Source organism: Taeniopygia guttata, chromosome 10, assembly GCF_048771995.1.
Source record: "Taeniopygia guttata chromosome 10, bTaeGut7.mat, whole genome shotgun sequence".
Lineage (NCBI taxonomy): Eukaryota > Metazoa > Chordata > Aves > Passeriformes > Estrildidae > Taeniopygia > Taeniopygia guttata.
The window spans coordinates 20,341,655-20,358,714 of record NC_133035.1 but is presented as its reverse complement, the minus strand read 5'-3'; the positions used below and the strand labels follow the sequence as shown (position 1 = coordinate 20,358,714).

The 17,060-nt window shown below is 60.6% G+C and overlaps 1 protein-coding gene across 2 annotated transcripts in view; it reads right to left on the bottom strand.

The window, feature by feature from the left end:
* The window catches only part of FRMD5 (FERM domain containing 5), a 49,088-nt gene extending 35,529 nt beyond the window's left edge, over nt 1–13,559 (bottom strand). Inside the window, exon 1 of one of the 2 annotated variants that reach the window (XM_041718333.2) lies at nt 13,368–13,559. In XM_041718333.2, the coding sequence (XP_041574267.1) occupies nt 13,368–13,469 (102 nt within the window). In that variant the 5' untranslated portion in view covers nt 13,470–13,559. The remainder of the gene's footprint in view (nt 1–13,367) is intronic. The other variant, XM_030281014.4, reaches the window with a different exon arrangement.
* Nucleotides 13,560–17,060: the final 3,501 nt, after the last annotated feature.

Genomic DNA, 17,060 nt, shown 5'->3' with positions numbered 1-17,060 from the left:
TCTGTCTACATTGTAAAGCACCTCCTGGTTACTCCTGCGCTGGAAGCAAACCATCTCCAGCCCTGTTAGGCTGTGGCCAGAGGAATTCTGTCCTGCTGCAGACCCTGATCACACTTTGTCCCTCTGGTGTGTTATTTGTCCTACCAGAAGCACGAAGGGGCTCAGAGCAGTGTGATTCGTGTGCATGCACAGATGGGACAGGGAAATGGAGGTGAGGAGGTTCCTCATCGCTGCCTCAGAGCGGGGGAACTGATCTGCTCACACACCAGGGGCCGTGCCAGGGGCAGGGCTCAGAAAAGAGCCTTTGGTCCCCCAGGAACCTGCCCAGAGCTGCAGCTCTGCACAGGAGACGCTGCTGCTGACAAAGCAGCAAAACCTGCAACCCCCCCCGTGCTCGGTGTGCTCCCCTGGAGGGGAGGCACTGCAGCAGGGATGCTCTTCCTGCCACTGCAGCTCTGCAGGACCAGGGCTTCCACAGCCCAGAGCTCCCCTCAGGCCCTGCAGGGGCTCTGAGCTCTCCCTGGAGCTGCTCCTCTCCAGGTGAGCCCCCCCAGCTCTCCCTGGACCTTCTGCTCTCCAGGTGAGCACCCCCAGCTCTCCCTGGACCTTCTCCTCTCCAGGTGAGCCCCCCCAGCTCTCCCTGGACCTTCTCCTCTCCAGGTGAGCCCCCCCAGCTCTCCCTGGACCTTCTCCTCTCCAGGTGAGCCCCCCCAGCTCTCCCTGGAGCTTCCCCTCTCCAGCTCTCCCTGCAGCTTCTCCCCTCCAGGTGAGCCCCCCCAGCTCTCCCCGGACCTTCTCCTCTCCAGGTGAGCCCCCCCAGCTCTCCCTGGAGCTGCTCCTCTCCAGGTGAGCCCCCCCATCTCTCCCAGCCTGGCTCAGAGGGGCTCCAGCCCCGGAGCAGCCCCGTGGCCTCCTCCAGACTCACTCCAGCAGCTCCAGGCCCTTCTGCCCTGGAGGTGCCGGGGCTGGGGCAGCTCCAGCCCTGCAGGACGATCCCTCATGGTGGTGGCAGGGCAGAGGCAGAGTCTGTTCCCATGCCTGCATCCCCTGCCCCGGTGAGAAGCAGGCTCTGCCCCGTCACCCCGTGAGGACGGATCCATTCCCAGCTGCTGCTGGTCCTGGCAGAGCAGGAGGGGCAGAGCAGAGTCCCAGCCACACATCCCTGACCTTGGGGCCTCCTGGAGGTGCCAGTCCCCAGCAGAGCAGCCCCATTTCACCGGGCCCAGAGGGTGCTGCTGGCTGCAGAGGTCCCTCTGCATGGGAGTGCCCAGCTCTGCCAGGCTCGGGCTGTGTTCGCTGCCCTGGGCTCCTGCGTGGCACCAATGGCCGGGTGAATGCAGGGTAGGTGGCCCTGTCACTCTGAGCCACTGAGCAGCTCAGGGGGCTGCAGGGCCACTGTGGATCCGTGTCTGGGATGTGGGATGTGGGGAGGGAACACAGCTCTGCTGGCAGCTGCAGGAACTGGGATCTCCCCTGGCATGGCTGGGTGATGGCTCTGCCAGTGAGAGACATCCCCCACAGCTCCCCAAAGCCAGCCCCACACAGGGACACCAAGCTCTGGCTGTCACCAGCACCCCTGGCCAGTGCCACCGCACACACAGCTGCAGGTTTGGGGTGTGGTGTAAACCAAAGTGATAATTCAGGGAGAAGGCAGCACTGCATGAAAAGCTTTCCCTCTCCAACAGGCATGTTCATTAGTATTAATTACTGAAAATCCCACACAGACCAGGGTGATGGAAGGTGGCATTAACAATTAGAAGATGACAATTTGATGTCGTGGGCGGTGACCCCTCACTCTGGAACACGCAGAGGCACAGCACGTGGGGCTCCCGTGCAGCTGTGTGCTGCTGCTGGCTCAGGGGTGACCTGCCAGCCCAGGCGGGGCTGTCACCCAGGGGTGACAGAGGGGTGCTGGCACTGCACAGCAGCAGCTGCAGCCTGCCCCGTGCCCACCATGGCCCTGCCCCTCAGGGTGTCTGTCTGTCCATCCCACTGCTCCTGTCACCATGGCCCTGCCCCTCAGGGTGTCTGTCTGTCCATCCCAGTGCCCCTCTCACACCAGACCCGCTGTGCTGGGTGCTGAGGGCAGTGCCAGGGTCCGGCTGCTCCACAGGGATGGCAGAGCTGAGGCTTTGTCCCGGGAGCTGCGGGTGTAGAACCATCCCCACCCTCCCTGGTGGCTCCATCCTCCCTGGCAGCGCTGCCCAAGAGTGTCAGTGCTCAGCCAGACAGAATTCCTGACTGGGGAAACTCAGCCAGACAGAATTCCTGATTGAGGAAACTCAGCCAGACAGAATTCCTGACCGGGGAAACTCAGCCAGACAGAATTCCTGATTGGGGAAACTCAGCCAGACAGAATTCCTGATTGGGGAAACTCAGCCAGACAGAATTCCTGACCAGGGAAGATCAACCAGACAGAATTCCTGACTGGGGAAACTCAGCCAGACAGAATTCCTGACCAGGGAAACTCAGCCAGACAGAATTCCTGGCCGGGGAAACTCAGCCAGACAGAATTCCTGACCGGGGAAGGTTCTGCAGGACCCTCCCAGTGCTGACATCCCAGGAGAGCAAATCCCAAAGGAGCAGTGTCACCTCGGTCTGCTGCGCCACCCGGGACAGTGACAGCTCCTCCTGTGGTGTAAATTCTGTGCAGTGCCACCCGGGACAGTGACAGCTCCTGTGGTGCCAGTCCCTGCTGGCAGTGGCAGTGCAGTGGCAGTGGCAGTGGCAGTGGCAGTGGCACCCCCAGCCATGGAACAGCGCTCTAAAATGAGGCTTTGAAGAAATGGAATAGATGAAAATGTTCTTTTACAGCGAACTGCTCCCTGCCAACACAGCGAGGCCCTGGCACAGGGCACAGGCTGTGCCCACCGTCGTGGGAAGGATTCCTGCCAGCATCCCACCCATCCCTGCCGAGGCTCGTTCCCTCCATCCCTGTCCCTCCATCCCTGTCCCTGACCCCTCTGCCCTCCCGGAGCCCAGAGCCACTTCTCTGCCAGCCCAGCGCCTGCCCAGCTCCCTCCCAGCGCAGCTAATTACCCTAAGAGCTCATTAGGGCCGCAGGATGTGCCTGGAAATCGGGCTCTATTTTTTTCAGAGTGAAACGTGGCAGATTGACAGGAGCTGTCCCTCGGCAGGAAGGCAAATGCCCTGTTACAAATGATTTTCCTTTTGCTAAAAAAGCAGTTCCTGTCCCTTCCGAGGGTGGGACAGCCTGCCGACCTGGTCCAGGGCCAGCACTGCCCCTGGGCCATCCTGCCACAGTTCCAGCTGTCCCCAGACCCCTCAGGGTCCTGCACCCAGCCCAGGGCTGCTGCCAAAGCCCTCCTGGCACCGAGCAGCTCTCCAGGAGCAGAGTCCCTGCTCCTTCCCAAATCCAGCACCAACCTGGCCCTGGTCCTGCAGCCACCCCAGGGCCGGGCAGAGGCTCCCAGAGCCTCTCCACGAGCACGAGCAGAGCAGGAGGATGTCAAACACGCTGGAAATGTGTATGGATTGCAAGGCCATAAATATTTGAAGGGGCTGAGTGAGCCTGTTCCAACGCTGTGCAAGCTCCAGTGCCCCCCAGCCCTTCCCTGGGCCAGGATGCCAATCCCTGTGGCTCGCTGGCTGTCCAGATAAAGAGCAGGATAATTGCAGCACTTACAGAAGTGCTGTGCTGGGGCCTCTGCAGCTTATCAGAGGCTCTTTTCCCCAGCACACCTGAAAGGAGCCGGGAGCACTCAGCCCTGCCATGCTCCCTGCAAGGCTCCCGTGCTGCCAGGCTGCTCACCTGGAAGCGTGCAGCAGTGAACAGTGCTGCAATTCCTGCCAGGACCCTGGAGCAGGGCAGGAGTGGGATTGGCACAGCTCCTGTAATTCCTGAAGGGAACCAAGAGCAGGGCAGGACTGGCACAACCCATGCAATTCCTGCCAGGACCCTGGAGCAGGGCAGGAGTGGGACTGGCACAGCCCCTGTGGGAGCTCTGGGAGCCTGGCACTCAGCACGGGCTGCACCCAGGACACTGCCACACGTCTGGGCAGCACTGGGAGGAGGGTGGCAGAGGGAGAAAAGTCCGTTCGGGTTTAGGAGACCCTTAATACTGAGAAGGAGCCCAGGATGACGGAGATTTCAGCAGGAGCTGGTCCAAGAGAGCACCTGGGGCAGGGAATGAGAGAAGCAGGCAGAGGGCCGGAGCCAAGGCTCAGTGCCACGGTGCCAGGGGGCCACCAGTGTCCCTGTGCAGGTGTTGGAGGACAGGCTGGCACAGCGGGAATGCTCCCAGTGCCCATCACACCTCCACTGCCTGCTCCTGCCCCACTGCCAGCCCAGCCCTCTGCTCTGCTCCTGCCCCACCCCAGCCCAGCCCTCTGCTCTGCTCCCAAATCCCTCCCTGTCCATGGCCCCGGCAGCTCCAGGTGTTCAGGTCCCAAAAACACTCTGTTCTCATTGCACATTTCCTTTGGAAAGCCATTTTTACTTGCAAGCCAGAAATATTAGTCAGCAAACTATCCAGTGCAAGGCTAATGAGAACTAGATTGATTCATGAAAAGTACCTGCTCAGCAAATTTATCATTTTTCAAACATATGTCTATTGGATTCCAGCTTTTTTCCCCCAGTCCCAAAACACTGCCCATTCCGTGAGTTAAGTGTATAAGGGATAGCTGCAATTGCTTCCTGATCCATATATCCTTAAAGCCTCTTTCCAGCTCCAGAACAGTTGACTCAATTTTGGTCATTTTTTTATTAGAGAAAAATCCCCCATGGGCAGCTGGATGGATATTTCCTTTGGGACCCCAGCCTGTGTTCCAGGGTAAGAGCCAGCACGAAACAGCCACTACAAACCCTCTGCAAAACACAAGCCCCTCATCGATGTGACAGATATGCCACTATAATTAAAGTCTTTGGCAACAGACATTATGCAGCCAAAATATTCTATTTTGGGCTGCAGCATTGATCAGACCCTGACATCACACATTAACGAGCTGAGGCCTCGCTGGCTGTGGGAGCTGCTGTTAATTATCATGGAGAAAAGCCACCTGGATTGTCTGGTGGGACCTGCCAGGCCCTCCTGGGTCCCCTCCTGCCCAGCACAAGGGTTTGCCCTGCTCAGGAGCCCAGGGCTCGTTACTGCCAGCTGGGAAAGATTAGAATCTGTGTGTCCTTGAGTTTCCAGCGAGCTGCCAGGGCAGGCCTGGCACTGCCAGGACGGGAAAGTGGGACCCAGCCTTGGCTCGGCTGCGATGGGACTGCAGGAACAGAGGGAGGCTCCTGCTCACCCAGCCAAAGAAAGGATGGCAAAATTATCCTGATCAAACCACCAGGGTGGAGCCAGCCATGCCTGCACCTCTCCAGGAGGAGCCTCCCAACCTTCCCACCTCCCAGCACGGAGCAGAGGACACAGAACCAGGAGGTTTGTGTCTGTTCCTGGTCTGCAGAGGAGCTGTTGCCATCTACAGCAACTTTCCTGGCCAGGAGCAGGGTCCGGGCAGCCTGGGAGCACAAACCCTGCCTGGTTTCCATCAGGGGCACTGGGACCCTGCAGGAGGGGACACCCAGAGCTGCTCCCGTGCTTTGGAGCACAGCCCTGGCCCACCCTGGGTCCCACAAACCCGGCCCTGCCCTGGCAGTGCAGCTCCAATGGGGATTGGCCGTGGCAGCTGCTGACTTGGCTGAGGAAAATCACATTTTCCTGGATTTCACCCCCGAGTCCCTCCCAGAGAACAAGCTGGAGGAAGCACAATGGCATCTTGTACCCTGTGTGTGCACAATGAACCAGGTTCCTCGGGAAATTTCAGCTGCCAAGTCACCTCTGCGGACACAGACAACACCGGTGAAGGTGATGTGCTTGGAGGTAATTAATGCCCAAGTGTAATTAAGGGCAGAGCAGGGCCTGCAGCTTTAAAAGGATGATGCAGGAGGGACAAAGCGCCCAGCTGATCACCAGGATCCCATCGGATCATTCCTCCACACTTACAGAAGTCCTGGTTTTGCTTAGAAAAAAAAAGAGCTTTTCTCCAGCAGCACCTGAAGCCATTCCCACACCTGCCCCGGCCCTGCCTGGGGAAACATCAGACTCAGGACCAGGCGTTGGTTGCCAATAGAATTACTAAATCCCACAAAGGTTTGGGCTGGAAGGGACCTCAAATCCCACCCAGTGCCACCCCTGCCAGGACAGGAACACCTCCCGCTGTCCCAGGTGCTCCCAGCCCTGTCCAGCCTGGCCTGGGACATCCCAGGGATCCAGGGGCAGCCCCAGCTGTGCTGGGAATCTGTGCCAGGGCTGCCCACCCTGCCAGGGAACAATTCCTGCCCAGTGTCTCACCTATCCTGCCCTCTGGAAGGAAGCACAGCTCCAAATGGTTTCTGTGCTGCAGAGGAAGGAGCTGATCTCCAGGATCTGGGCAGAAGAGCTGGCACCTCTCCTGCCAGTGCTGCTCACCTGGCTGCTGCCCCAGCACCCTCTCCTGACACAGACCCTGCGGGCACACACACCACTGGGTGACACCTTTGAGAAGGTTTATCTCATTTTCCATTCTTTATTTCTGTTTTCCAGGAGTGCCGGTGCTGCACACGCTGCCGGAGCTCAGTGAGGTGAGGGGACATTCCCTCTGCCACCCAGCCCAGCACAGTGACAGAAGGATTTCCAGTCCCTGAGTCCGGGGACACCTCCCCACACGGAGCTCGTGTGCTCCCAGCCCGCTGCCCTTCACGCTCCTCTTCCTCAGAGAGCAGCAAAGCTCTGGCAGGCACAGGGCTCCTGCAGGGCCGTGCTGCTGCTGCTGCTGCTGCTGCTGCTGCTGCTGCTGCAGCGGCTGCTCCACGCTGGGCACGGAGCCTGCCCTGCTGTGTGCCAGTGACAGCCCCAAAACAGCTCCAGGGGTGCATTCCCACCCCAGGCACAGAGCCTGCCTTGCTGTGTGCCAGTGACAGCCCCAGCAATGCTCCAGGGGTGCATTCCCACCCTGGGCATGGAGCCTGCCCTGCTGCAGGAGCTGCTGACAGCCCCAAAACAGCTCCAGAGGTGCATTCCCACCCCGGGCACAGAGCCTGCCTTGCTGCAGGAGCTGCTGACAGCCCCAAAACAGCTCCAGGGGTGCATTCCCACCCTGGGCACGGAGCCTGCCCCGCTGTGTGCCAGTGACAGCCCCAAAACAGCTCCAGGGGTGCATTCCCACCCTGGGCATGGAGCCTGTCCTGCTGCAGGAGCTGCTGACAGCCCCAGGAATACTCCAGGGGTGCATTCCTCCCTGTGCTGACCAAGCACACCAGGTCTGCCTTTCTCCTGGGCCTGGCAGCAGCTGGCAGAGCTCTGCTGGAGCAAAGGAAAATGTCTTGTGGTGACAAAGGTGCCACATAAATCAGAGTTTAGAGAGGAACCAAATGCCAGGGTGGGTGCAGCACTGACGACAATACAAGGGGAGAACCCACAAATCAGGATGGAATGTATTTTCCCAAGCCCCAAAGCTTCCACCAGGCTGGCAGGAACCCCCAAAAGTCACTAAGTACTAAACCTGCCAGAGGAGGGCATTTACCCAGCCCTGGAGCCATCTGCTCTAGTGGGAGGTGCCCAGCCCACGGCAAGGGCCTGGAACAAAAGGAACCTTCAGGTCCCTTCCACCCCAAACCACGTAATGATTCTATGGTTCAGTGATCCCTCGCAGCCATCCCCCAGCCTGGCACGACAAACTGTGGCCCAAGGCAGCCACAGTGTCCCCCAGAGCCTGCTGCCATCCCCTGTGCTGTGTGACAGCCACAGTCCCTGCAGACACTCACTGCGGGCACGTTGGCTTCACAGCAGTTCCAGAGCATCAATGCTCCCCTACTGCTGGGATAATTCACCCTGGAAACATTTCAAAGAAAATAATTTGACCTGAAACCTTTTTATTTGCAGAAACAACCCCAGAGCTTGCTGTAACCAAACAATAATTGGCTTTTCTGCCCACAAACTGAGTGGCTGAGGGCGGTGGCAGCATTCAGGGCTCTGCGAGAGGGATCTGAGAGAGGGATCTGAGAGAGGGGTGTGAGAGAGGGATCCCAGAGAGGGATCCCAGAGAGGGATCCCAGAGAGGGATCCCAGAGAAGGACCTCAGGGAGGGACCTCAGGAGCTCCCAGTGCCTCTGGTCCTGCCCTGGGCACACCAAGGCATGGTGTGAGTCCTGGCACTGCCAGCACGTGGCCACCGACGTCACCCCCGTGTCCACGACCCCGCTGGGCTCCCAGAGGCTGACTCAAAAATTAAAAATAAATGGGCTGCTCATGGCACTTTCAGTATTCCCCAGACAGCTCAAAAAAAGCCTCCTGCTGTACATTACCTAATTCAGACACGACAGAAGGAGCAAATTCCTTTTTCCTGTGCTGTGGTACACATCCCTCTGCAATGGCATCTCTGTGTGTGCACCAGCGTGCGGACACCTACATCTCTATCTGACTCCGTGTCTATATTTGCCTTCAGCACCTTCCACAGGAAAGTGATAAGCAAAGTAGTTCTGTCAGGAAATTGGCTCCTGAGAGGGGAATAGCCGGCGGGTTCACAGCAGGTAACGTTGTAAAACAGGTATGAAAAGTGAACAGAAAACAGACATTTCGGCTGGCACAGAAAGAACAGAAATAGAAATATTTTCCATGGGTTTGCAAAACGACTTGGGGTTTTGCTCCCCCAGAATTGTGAGTGAATATTGTCTCCCATTTTCAGTGGACATTTACTGGATGTTTTCCTCAGCTGCCTTCTGTATCTTTTGGACATAAATTGAAGAGGAAAAGGAGATGAAATGCCCTGCTTTGACTGCTGTTTTCCCTTCAAACTCACTGTGCATTTCAGGCAGTTCCCTCCCGAGCCTACAGAACCAACGCTGGAGCCGGGGGTGAAGGAGCTGCCCCCCAGCACAGCTCACAGAGACAGCCACACACAGCAGAGCCACAGCCACGGCTCTGCTGCAAACACACTCCAAGGCTATGGATAAAACCACGGCTTTGAACAGCCAGCAGCGAGGCCGTGGTGACACTTACAGCCTCCCTGGGGCCCGCAGGCCGGAGCGCCCCAGGGAGCTCTCAGCCAGCCTGGGGCTGCTCGGGGGCTGCTTGGGGGCTCCGCACCACCGGGACACCGGGGGATGCTCGGGGTGCCCGAGCTGGGGCTGGCCCTCAGCATGGGACCCCCGGCCTGGGAATCTCAGCCCGGGACCCCCAGCCTGAGACCCTCAGCATGGGACCTTCCGCATGGGACCCTCAGCCTGGGACCCTCAGCCTGGGACCCCCAGCAAGGGACCCTCAGCCTGGAACCCCCAGCCTGAGACCCCCAGCATGGGACCCTCAGTCCAGGAACCTGAGCCTGGGACCCCCAGCCTGGGACCGTCAGCCTGGGACCATCGGCCTGGGACCATCGGCCTGGGACCCTCAGCTCGGGAACCTCAGCCCAGCACCCCCAGGCTGAGACCCTCAGCATGGGACCCCCAGCCTGAGACCCTCAGCATGGGACCCCCAGCCTGGGACCCCCAGCCTGGGAACCTCAGCCTGGGAACCTCAGCCCAGCACCCCCAGCCTGGGAACCTCAGCCTGAGACCCTCATCATGGGACCCTCAGACTGGGACTCTCAGACTGGGACCCCCAGCCTGGGACCCCCATCCTGCCCCACGCTGCATTTCTGGCAGTGGCTTTGGCGGGTCCCTGTCCCCGCACTCCAGCTGTGGAGGGCAGCGCTGGCCCTGGGACAGACAGACAGACAGACAGCCCCACAGCTGGGCACACAGCTGGGCACACAGCTGGGCACACAGCCCGGGTCTGTGGCACTGCCAGACCCCCCTGTCCCCCCAGCCCGTCCCTGTGCTCGGGGCTCCGGGCGCAGCCGCCCTGCAGAAGCAGCGCTCTCCTAACCTACTTCCCGGGAAAAGCAACTGGAAACTCTCAGAAGATGAAAAGATAATGAACAAATAACCTTCACTGCCACAAACCCAGCTCCCCTTTGTGCTGCTGCCTGGTATTAATGATCTTGTCAGGGCTCCCGAGGAACTTCGTGCACCAAGTGGGGAGTGGGGGGTTTGTCCCAGAGCGCAGCCAGGAGCTCGCTTTCGTTTCTCCCCAATCTTAGGCGAGAAAGTTCTTACATTCTGTGTCTAAGAAACCACATATTTGTTTTCTCACATCTCCACGTTCCTGTCGTTCTGCTGGGGTTTGAAACAAAACACCACTGTCTTTTCAGGAAAATGCTTGATGCATCGAGCAACGGCAAATCATTAATTATTTCGAGCCTTTTATGCCACCACTGACACCACAGTGAAGAATTTAAAACATTTCCTCAGACAAGCAACTCACTGACAGCAAACCACAGCATTGCTGGGTGTTTCAGAGCTCTTTTCATCCCGAGGGCGCCGCGAGAAGCCTGGGGTGAAACTCCAGTCAAACCCACAGCCAGAGCAGCCCCTCACACGGAGACGAGCAAAACGCCTCCAGGAAGGGCTGCCCCTCTCTGTGAGCCCCCTCTGTCCCCTCTGACACCGTCACCAGGGTCCCCACGCCCACAGGTGGCAGCCAGCACATGCCAAGGGAGGGGACAGGGATGGTGCTGCTGCCTTCTCACACCTGAGGGACCCCACACAGGAACCACCACCTTCATTGCCTGCGGAGGTGCCTCCGTGGCACTGTCAAACATCAGCTGTGCCCAGCCAAGAGCCCAACATGACATCTTCCTGCTCAGGCAGCTGCTGCCAGTCCCCGAGTGCTGGCAGGGCTGCAGGCCCAGCCCGGCTCGCTGGCAGACACAAACCCACCCAGGCAGGCGCTGGAACAACAGCTTCCCCAGACCAGCAAACACTGGAATTCACAAAAAAACCTCACAACAAAAGGTTCATGGAGTGCCAGTCCTGCTGCCCTGACTCGCTGCACCCCACTCCCTGTGCCCATGGCACCTCTGTCCCCCCAACAGCATCGGGGGCACCCCAGGGATGAGTTCTCCAGACTCCTCTGCCTGCCTGGATGGGCCGTTCAGGAGTGAAAATTTGGGGGAAAAAAAAGAGGAAGGATTCATCCCAGCTCAGACAATGAACTGCTCATTCTACATAGGAATATGAACAAAGCAAACCTTGGAAAATCAAATAAAAAAAGGCTTTATTTAGAAGCAGAATGCTCAGGTATTATCAGGCAGCAGCAAACCCCTACTCACACACCTTCATCAAGCACAGCCAGAGGTTAATTTCATGACAGATTTAACCGATGCCAGGATGTGAAATGTAAATAAACCTTCTTACAAGCCAGCCCTGCTCCAGTGCTGCTCCCTCCTGCCCAGCACGAAGCCAGCTGTCCTGTCAGACAGGCCACGCTCCAGGGAGGGCACGGAGCCCGTCCTGGTCCTTGTCCTGCTGCCAGCGAGGGCACACGGGCACAGCGGCCAAGCCGGGCACGGGCACCAACTCCAGCCCGGCCCCGCTGCCAGCCCGGAGCCCGTGGCCAGAGCCCGGCCAGGCTCCCCGGATTCCAGCAGGAACAGGGACATCGGGGACATCCAGCAGGAGCAGCACAGCCTGCCCGAGGAGACACCCGGCATCTCACAGGATGGGAAATCTCTGCGCTCGTGAGGGAATGACCTTCAAAACTCATTCAGCGCTCGCAGCCTGCGCGGTGACGCTTTCCTCACTTGCGAGACATTACACATTCCTGCTATGCTCTCCCTAATTTCGCATGGACTATAAATACTTGGCTTCTGAGGCAGCATGAAAGCCAGCGAGAGCAAACATTTAAGTGGGGTAACCTTGCTTCTCAGGGTAGCAGGAGCAAATTCTCCATCCCTCGGGTCGCGCATGCTAAATACCAGGAGTCCCTGTTTACTATGCTACGCATAAAATATCAACCGGAATATGGGCCCGAGTAATATTTTCTCTTAAAAAAAAAAACCTGACATGCAAAATGACGACACCTTGTCAAATTGTCTTAAGGGCAGAAAATCCAGATTTTTCTGAACTGCTCTGCCCACACTTTCTCTCCCAAACTACAGTTCCCCATTTAATTAGTATTAAAAACAACCTCTGAGAGACGAATTAGTTTGGCTTATGCAAAATAAACTGGGCTGCTGTTCGAGCCGTTTACTGGGTCACACTTTACAACCCCGGTGGGGGAGGCGAGCGGGGACCGGCAGCACTACCACCATTCTTCAGTGGTATTCGCACAAATCACCCTATTTACCGATTTTAGGCTGTTTCAGCCAAAATGACGGTGCCTGCCGTAGCCTGCAGCACCCTTGGTAACCGTCCTTTGGCACGATCAGCAGAAGCAGGTTCGTGCCTGGGGATGGAAGGATGTTCACCCCTCCTTGGCACCGCAGGCCGGGAGAAGGGGGGCCCGAGGCTGGGCGGGGAGAGCTGTTGCTATTGACGTGTTGAGTCACCTTTACTCAAAACTCTGCCCCGAATTTTCCATCGCCCACGGGCTGGGCCGGGGCCAGCCGCCTCCAGCAGCAATCCCCGCGCGTGCGGCTCCGCGCAGCTTTTCCTCAGCTCCCTCGCAGGGATGATGCTGACGGCAGAACCAGGCGCAGGAGCAGCCGGAGCCAGCGGCGCTTCTCTCAGCCCCCGGTCACACGCTCCCGGTCCCGGTCCCGCTCCAGCGGGGCCCGGCAGCGCGTTTCCCCAGTTTTCAGCAATACGACACATCAGCGCGCTGAGCGGGTCCCTCGCAGCCCCGGCAGCGCGGGGACAGGCGGAGGGGCGCCGGCCCCGACCACGGCTGCCGGTGCCGGTGCCGGTCGCTGCCGGCACGGGGGCGCGGGGGGCGGCGATGCGCGCCCGTCCCCGCCGCTCCGGACGATTACAAAACCCGAGCGCCCACCGCGGCCACCGGGCGCTAACGGGGGAGGCAGAACGGGCTCCCGGCCGCGGCGGGGCCGCTCGGTCTGTCCGTGCCGGCACACCCCGCGCATCCCGCCCCGCAGCACCGCTGCCCGCGGTCCCCGCACCGCCGCATCCCCCGCGCTCCCTTCGCACCCACGTCCTCCCCGCGCTGCGGGGGCGAGCCCCGAGCGGCTCCCGGGGCACGGCCGCGGCTCTCCCGGCCCCGGGGCGGCCGTGCCGGGCTGCCCGTGCCCCGCTCCGGCCCCGCTGCGCTCCCGGCGCTGCGGGCATCACCGCACCGGGGGCAGGCGGGCGGCTCTCCGCGCCATCCCCGCGCCCCTCCGCGGCTGGGGGGTCGCGGGCGGCGGGGCTCAGCCCCGGGGCTCTCCCGCCGCCGGCAGCCGCGGCTCCGGTGGCCGCCCGGGAGGCGGGGGAGGCGGGAGCGGCGGGAGCGGCGGGAGCGGCGGGAGCGCCTTTGTTGGCGGCGCGGGGCAGCACCGGGCCGCCCCCGCCGCTCGCTCCCTTTGTCTGCCGGGCCGGGCCGCGGTGCCGGTGCCGCGGAGCTGACCTGGATGGTGCAGGTGTACTCGCTGTCGTCCAGCAGCCGCACGGTGCAGTTGTACTCGCGGTCCAGGTTCCTGCTGCTGCCACTCATCCACCTGCTCAGCATCTTCCCGGGGCGCGGGGCGGCGGGCGCTGCCGGGGCCGGGGCTCACATCGCGCTGCGGGGCGGTGCGGGGCGGTGCGGGGCGGTGCGGGGCGGGCCGGGGCGGGGCTGTGGCCGCGCCTCCCGCCCGGCTCGGCCCGGCCCTGCCCCCGCTGCGGGGAGGGGGCCGTGCCCGGGGGTCGCCCGGAGCCCCGCGGGGCCGATCTCGGCGCGGCGGCGGTGACGGCTCCGCCGCAAACCAATGCGGCACCGGCCCCGCCGCCTCCGCCGAGCCCCGCGCGGGAGGGGAACGGCGGCGAGCGGCGGGCGGCACCGCGGGCACCGGGCAGCCCACCCGGGGGATGCCCCGCAGCGGGGGCAGCGGGGCAGGGCAGGGCAGTGCCCCCGGCTCGGGCACCGCGGCGGCACCGAGCGTGTCCGGGGATGCCGATGGGGTCGGACGCGTGGCAGGGGGTACCCGCAACCCAGAGCCCCGATCAGAGCGGCGGGGGCTGCCCCAGGGACTCCGCGACCCCAAGGACGGCAGGTAACTGGGCATGACCCCAAGGACGGCAGGTAACTGGGCATGACCCCAAGCACGGCAGGTAACTGGGCATGACCCAGCCGCCCACGGGCCCTGCCGAAGCACCAACCTGTGCCCGGCTCTCTTGTCGGAGCCCAGTTCCATTTCTCGGCTGGGATCCCCACGGAGGGTTGGCAGCTGCCGTGCTGCTTCCAGCAGAGCCAGCCAAAATGCCAACGTGGCCCCCGGGATGTGAGCTGGTCCCTTGGTGCTCATTTGTCATGGAAGGAAACCTTTAAATCCCTGGCTTTTGGATAAAATGGACTCCAAGAGCCATCAGTGCTGATGGGATGCAGCTAGTGCTGCTCTGGGGCAGTGAAATACCCGGTGGTACCATCAGCATCACCCAGGGAGGATGGGGATCCTGCAGCCCTGGCCATTCCCCTGCCTGGGTGTCACACTCCCCACGGCCCCACCAAGAGGTTCAGCCGTGCTTCCCACACCGCCCTGGCTCCACACACACCCACAATACCCAGCAGGGCACAGTGGGGACCCATGAGGCTGTCCCCAGTCTGTCTCTGCAGCACGGGCCCTGCTCCCTCTGCACCTTCCTGGCTCGGCTCCCTTTGCCTGGAGCCTCACCTTTGTCCAACCTGCATTCCCAGGCTGGGGTGCAGCTCCCACCCTCCCCCCAGGAGCACCAGCCTCTCTCTCTCATGGAGCACGGCTCCAGCCTCTCCCCACACGCCCTGTGCTCCAGCTTTGCCCATTCCCTGCCTTCCCAGCCAGAAAGGAGCTTTACAGAGCCACACTGCTCCCTGCTCCCGGCAGCCCCTCCAGATCACTCTGTGATGGGCGCTGTCTCCCTGCCTGCCTGTCCCTGCAGAAAGGACAGCTGCCCTCAGGCCCGTGGCCTCCAGGCTCTTCCATCCCCGACCCTCAGTGTGTGGGGCTGGGCTCCCCCGACCCTCCAGTGTGTGGGGCTGGGCTCCCCCGACCCTCAGTGTGTGGGGCTGGGCTCCCCCGACCCTCAGTGTGTGGGGCTGGGCTCCCCTGACCCTCCAGTGTGTGGGGCTGGGCTCCCCCGACCCTCCAGTGTGTGGGGCTGGGCTCCCTCGGCATCCTGTGGTTCCAGGGTTACCTCAGGATGGCCGAGGAGAGATGGGTCTCTCCCAGCCACCGCCCCATCCCCAGCCAGGCTGGCTTTGCCAGGGCTGTGTGCCAGGGCTGCCTGCCAGGCTGGGCACCCTCTGTGACCCCTGTGCCCACGGAGGCACCGCCGAGGCCAGGCTGGGTTATCTCAGTGCCCGGCAGGCCCTAAATCCAAACGTGCAGTCAGGGCCAAGGGCAGAGGGGGAACAAACATCACAGGCAGCGGTGCTGCGGCCGTGGGAGCCCCGGGAAGGACATTATCCTGCAGCAGGCAGGGCAGCAGGGCCAGGACCCGGCCTGGGTCCCGAGGATGGTCCTGCAGCTCCCGGAGCGCGGCTGTGCCCGGCACACACTCAGGAGCCCAACAACAACGGCGCTTTTCACAGCACAGCCGCTCCTCAACCAGCTGGGCACTCGACAAAGATGCTGGTATTCACCACAGGAGCTGCTGCTTTGTCACGGATCCCACTCTGCATGAATGGCTCATCTGCCTCGGAGCTGGGGATGGATCCTGGGCCCAGGCAGGTGCTGCTTTCAGCGAGCAGCGGGGTGAGCCAGCTGAGCTTTCCTGGGCACACTGATGGCAGCCCGGCCGTGTGAGCCCCGCCGAGGCTGGGATGGCTTTTGTGGAGGTTCCCCATTTCTGTGTGCTCCTCCTGAGCCGCTCGCTGGGGCAGCGCAGGAGCCCCTGGGCTGAGCTCACCCCCTCCAATTCCTCTGGCTTGTCAGAGGAGCAGGGAACAGCCCCGACAGCCCTGACAGCTCCGTTCCACTCCCAGAACACCGACAGGCTTTCCACAGAGCGTATCAAAGGCTGGCAGATGCCTTTACAAAAGTACTCTCTGTTTGCAGCTTTGATCGACGAGAATGTGCTTTTCATGAGCAACGTCTTTTTCTTTCCCTTTTAATAATTTATACTGTAAATCCTACAAATTCTCCCGATTTGGATTCTCTGTTACTTGCAGTTTTGAGCTAAAAAATTCAAAATGCAGCTTTCCAAACATAAAGTGAATTCTTCGCCGTGTTTGTTTTCCAGCAGGTTAAATTTCACTAAGAGGGTGGCACAGGCTGCCCAGAGAAGTTGTGGCTGCTGAATCCCTTGACATGTTCCAGCTCTTGGACAGGGCTGGAACAACCTGGGATAGTGGAAGATGCCCCTGCCCATGGCAGGAGGTGGGATGAGAGATTTAAGGTCCCTTCCAGCCCAAACCCTTCCAGGATTCTGTGATTCTGTGCTTTCAATAGGAAATATCACTATTATCCATTCTGTCCACAATCCATGCACTTCTCATCCATTACAACATGCCACCCACAGGCAGCTGGAGCTCTGAGAGCAGAGCAGCTGTTTGAGGTGTGGAGAACAAAGGTGGGTGCTGCCCAGGTAGGGCTGGAGCAGGGCCTGGGGATGCCAGGGACCCGCTGGAGACCCCAGCCAGCAGCCACAGGGGCACAGGATGGCTGTTCATCTTTAACTGAGGCAAATGTTGCACGCAGTAGCCAGTTCCTGTGCTGAAATGACCAAAGCACAGCCCTCTGCTCCCTGTTTGAGGGCAGCCTGCTCTGGTCAGGCCCATTCAGCATCTCCCAGGGCCGGGAGCGGGGCTGTCAGCTCTGCTCTGCCTTTCCAGCTACCTGCAGCTGAAATTATATAAACCCACTGTTCCCAGCCTGAGTCTGGCACAGGCCAGCGCTGGCTGGGCGAGATGTCACAGAGGGGCCCAGCTCTCTCTCAGGGCTTGCCCGTAATTCAGTGGTCAGCAGTGCTGTCAGCATTCCCTCAGCCTCCCAAAGCAGCTGGGCTCATCCCCGGGCAGCTCTCCAGGCTGCCTCACCCAGCACTCACCACCTCTCAGCTTCCTGGGCACTGAGAGTCAACAGGAACAAAGCCCAAATTCTCTCTTATCCCTTCATTACTTTTTTTTTTTTTTTTTTTTGGATGA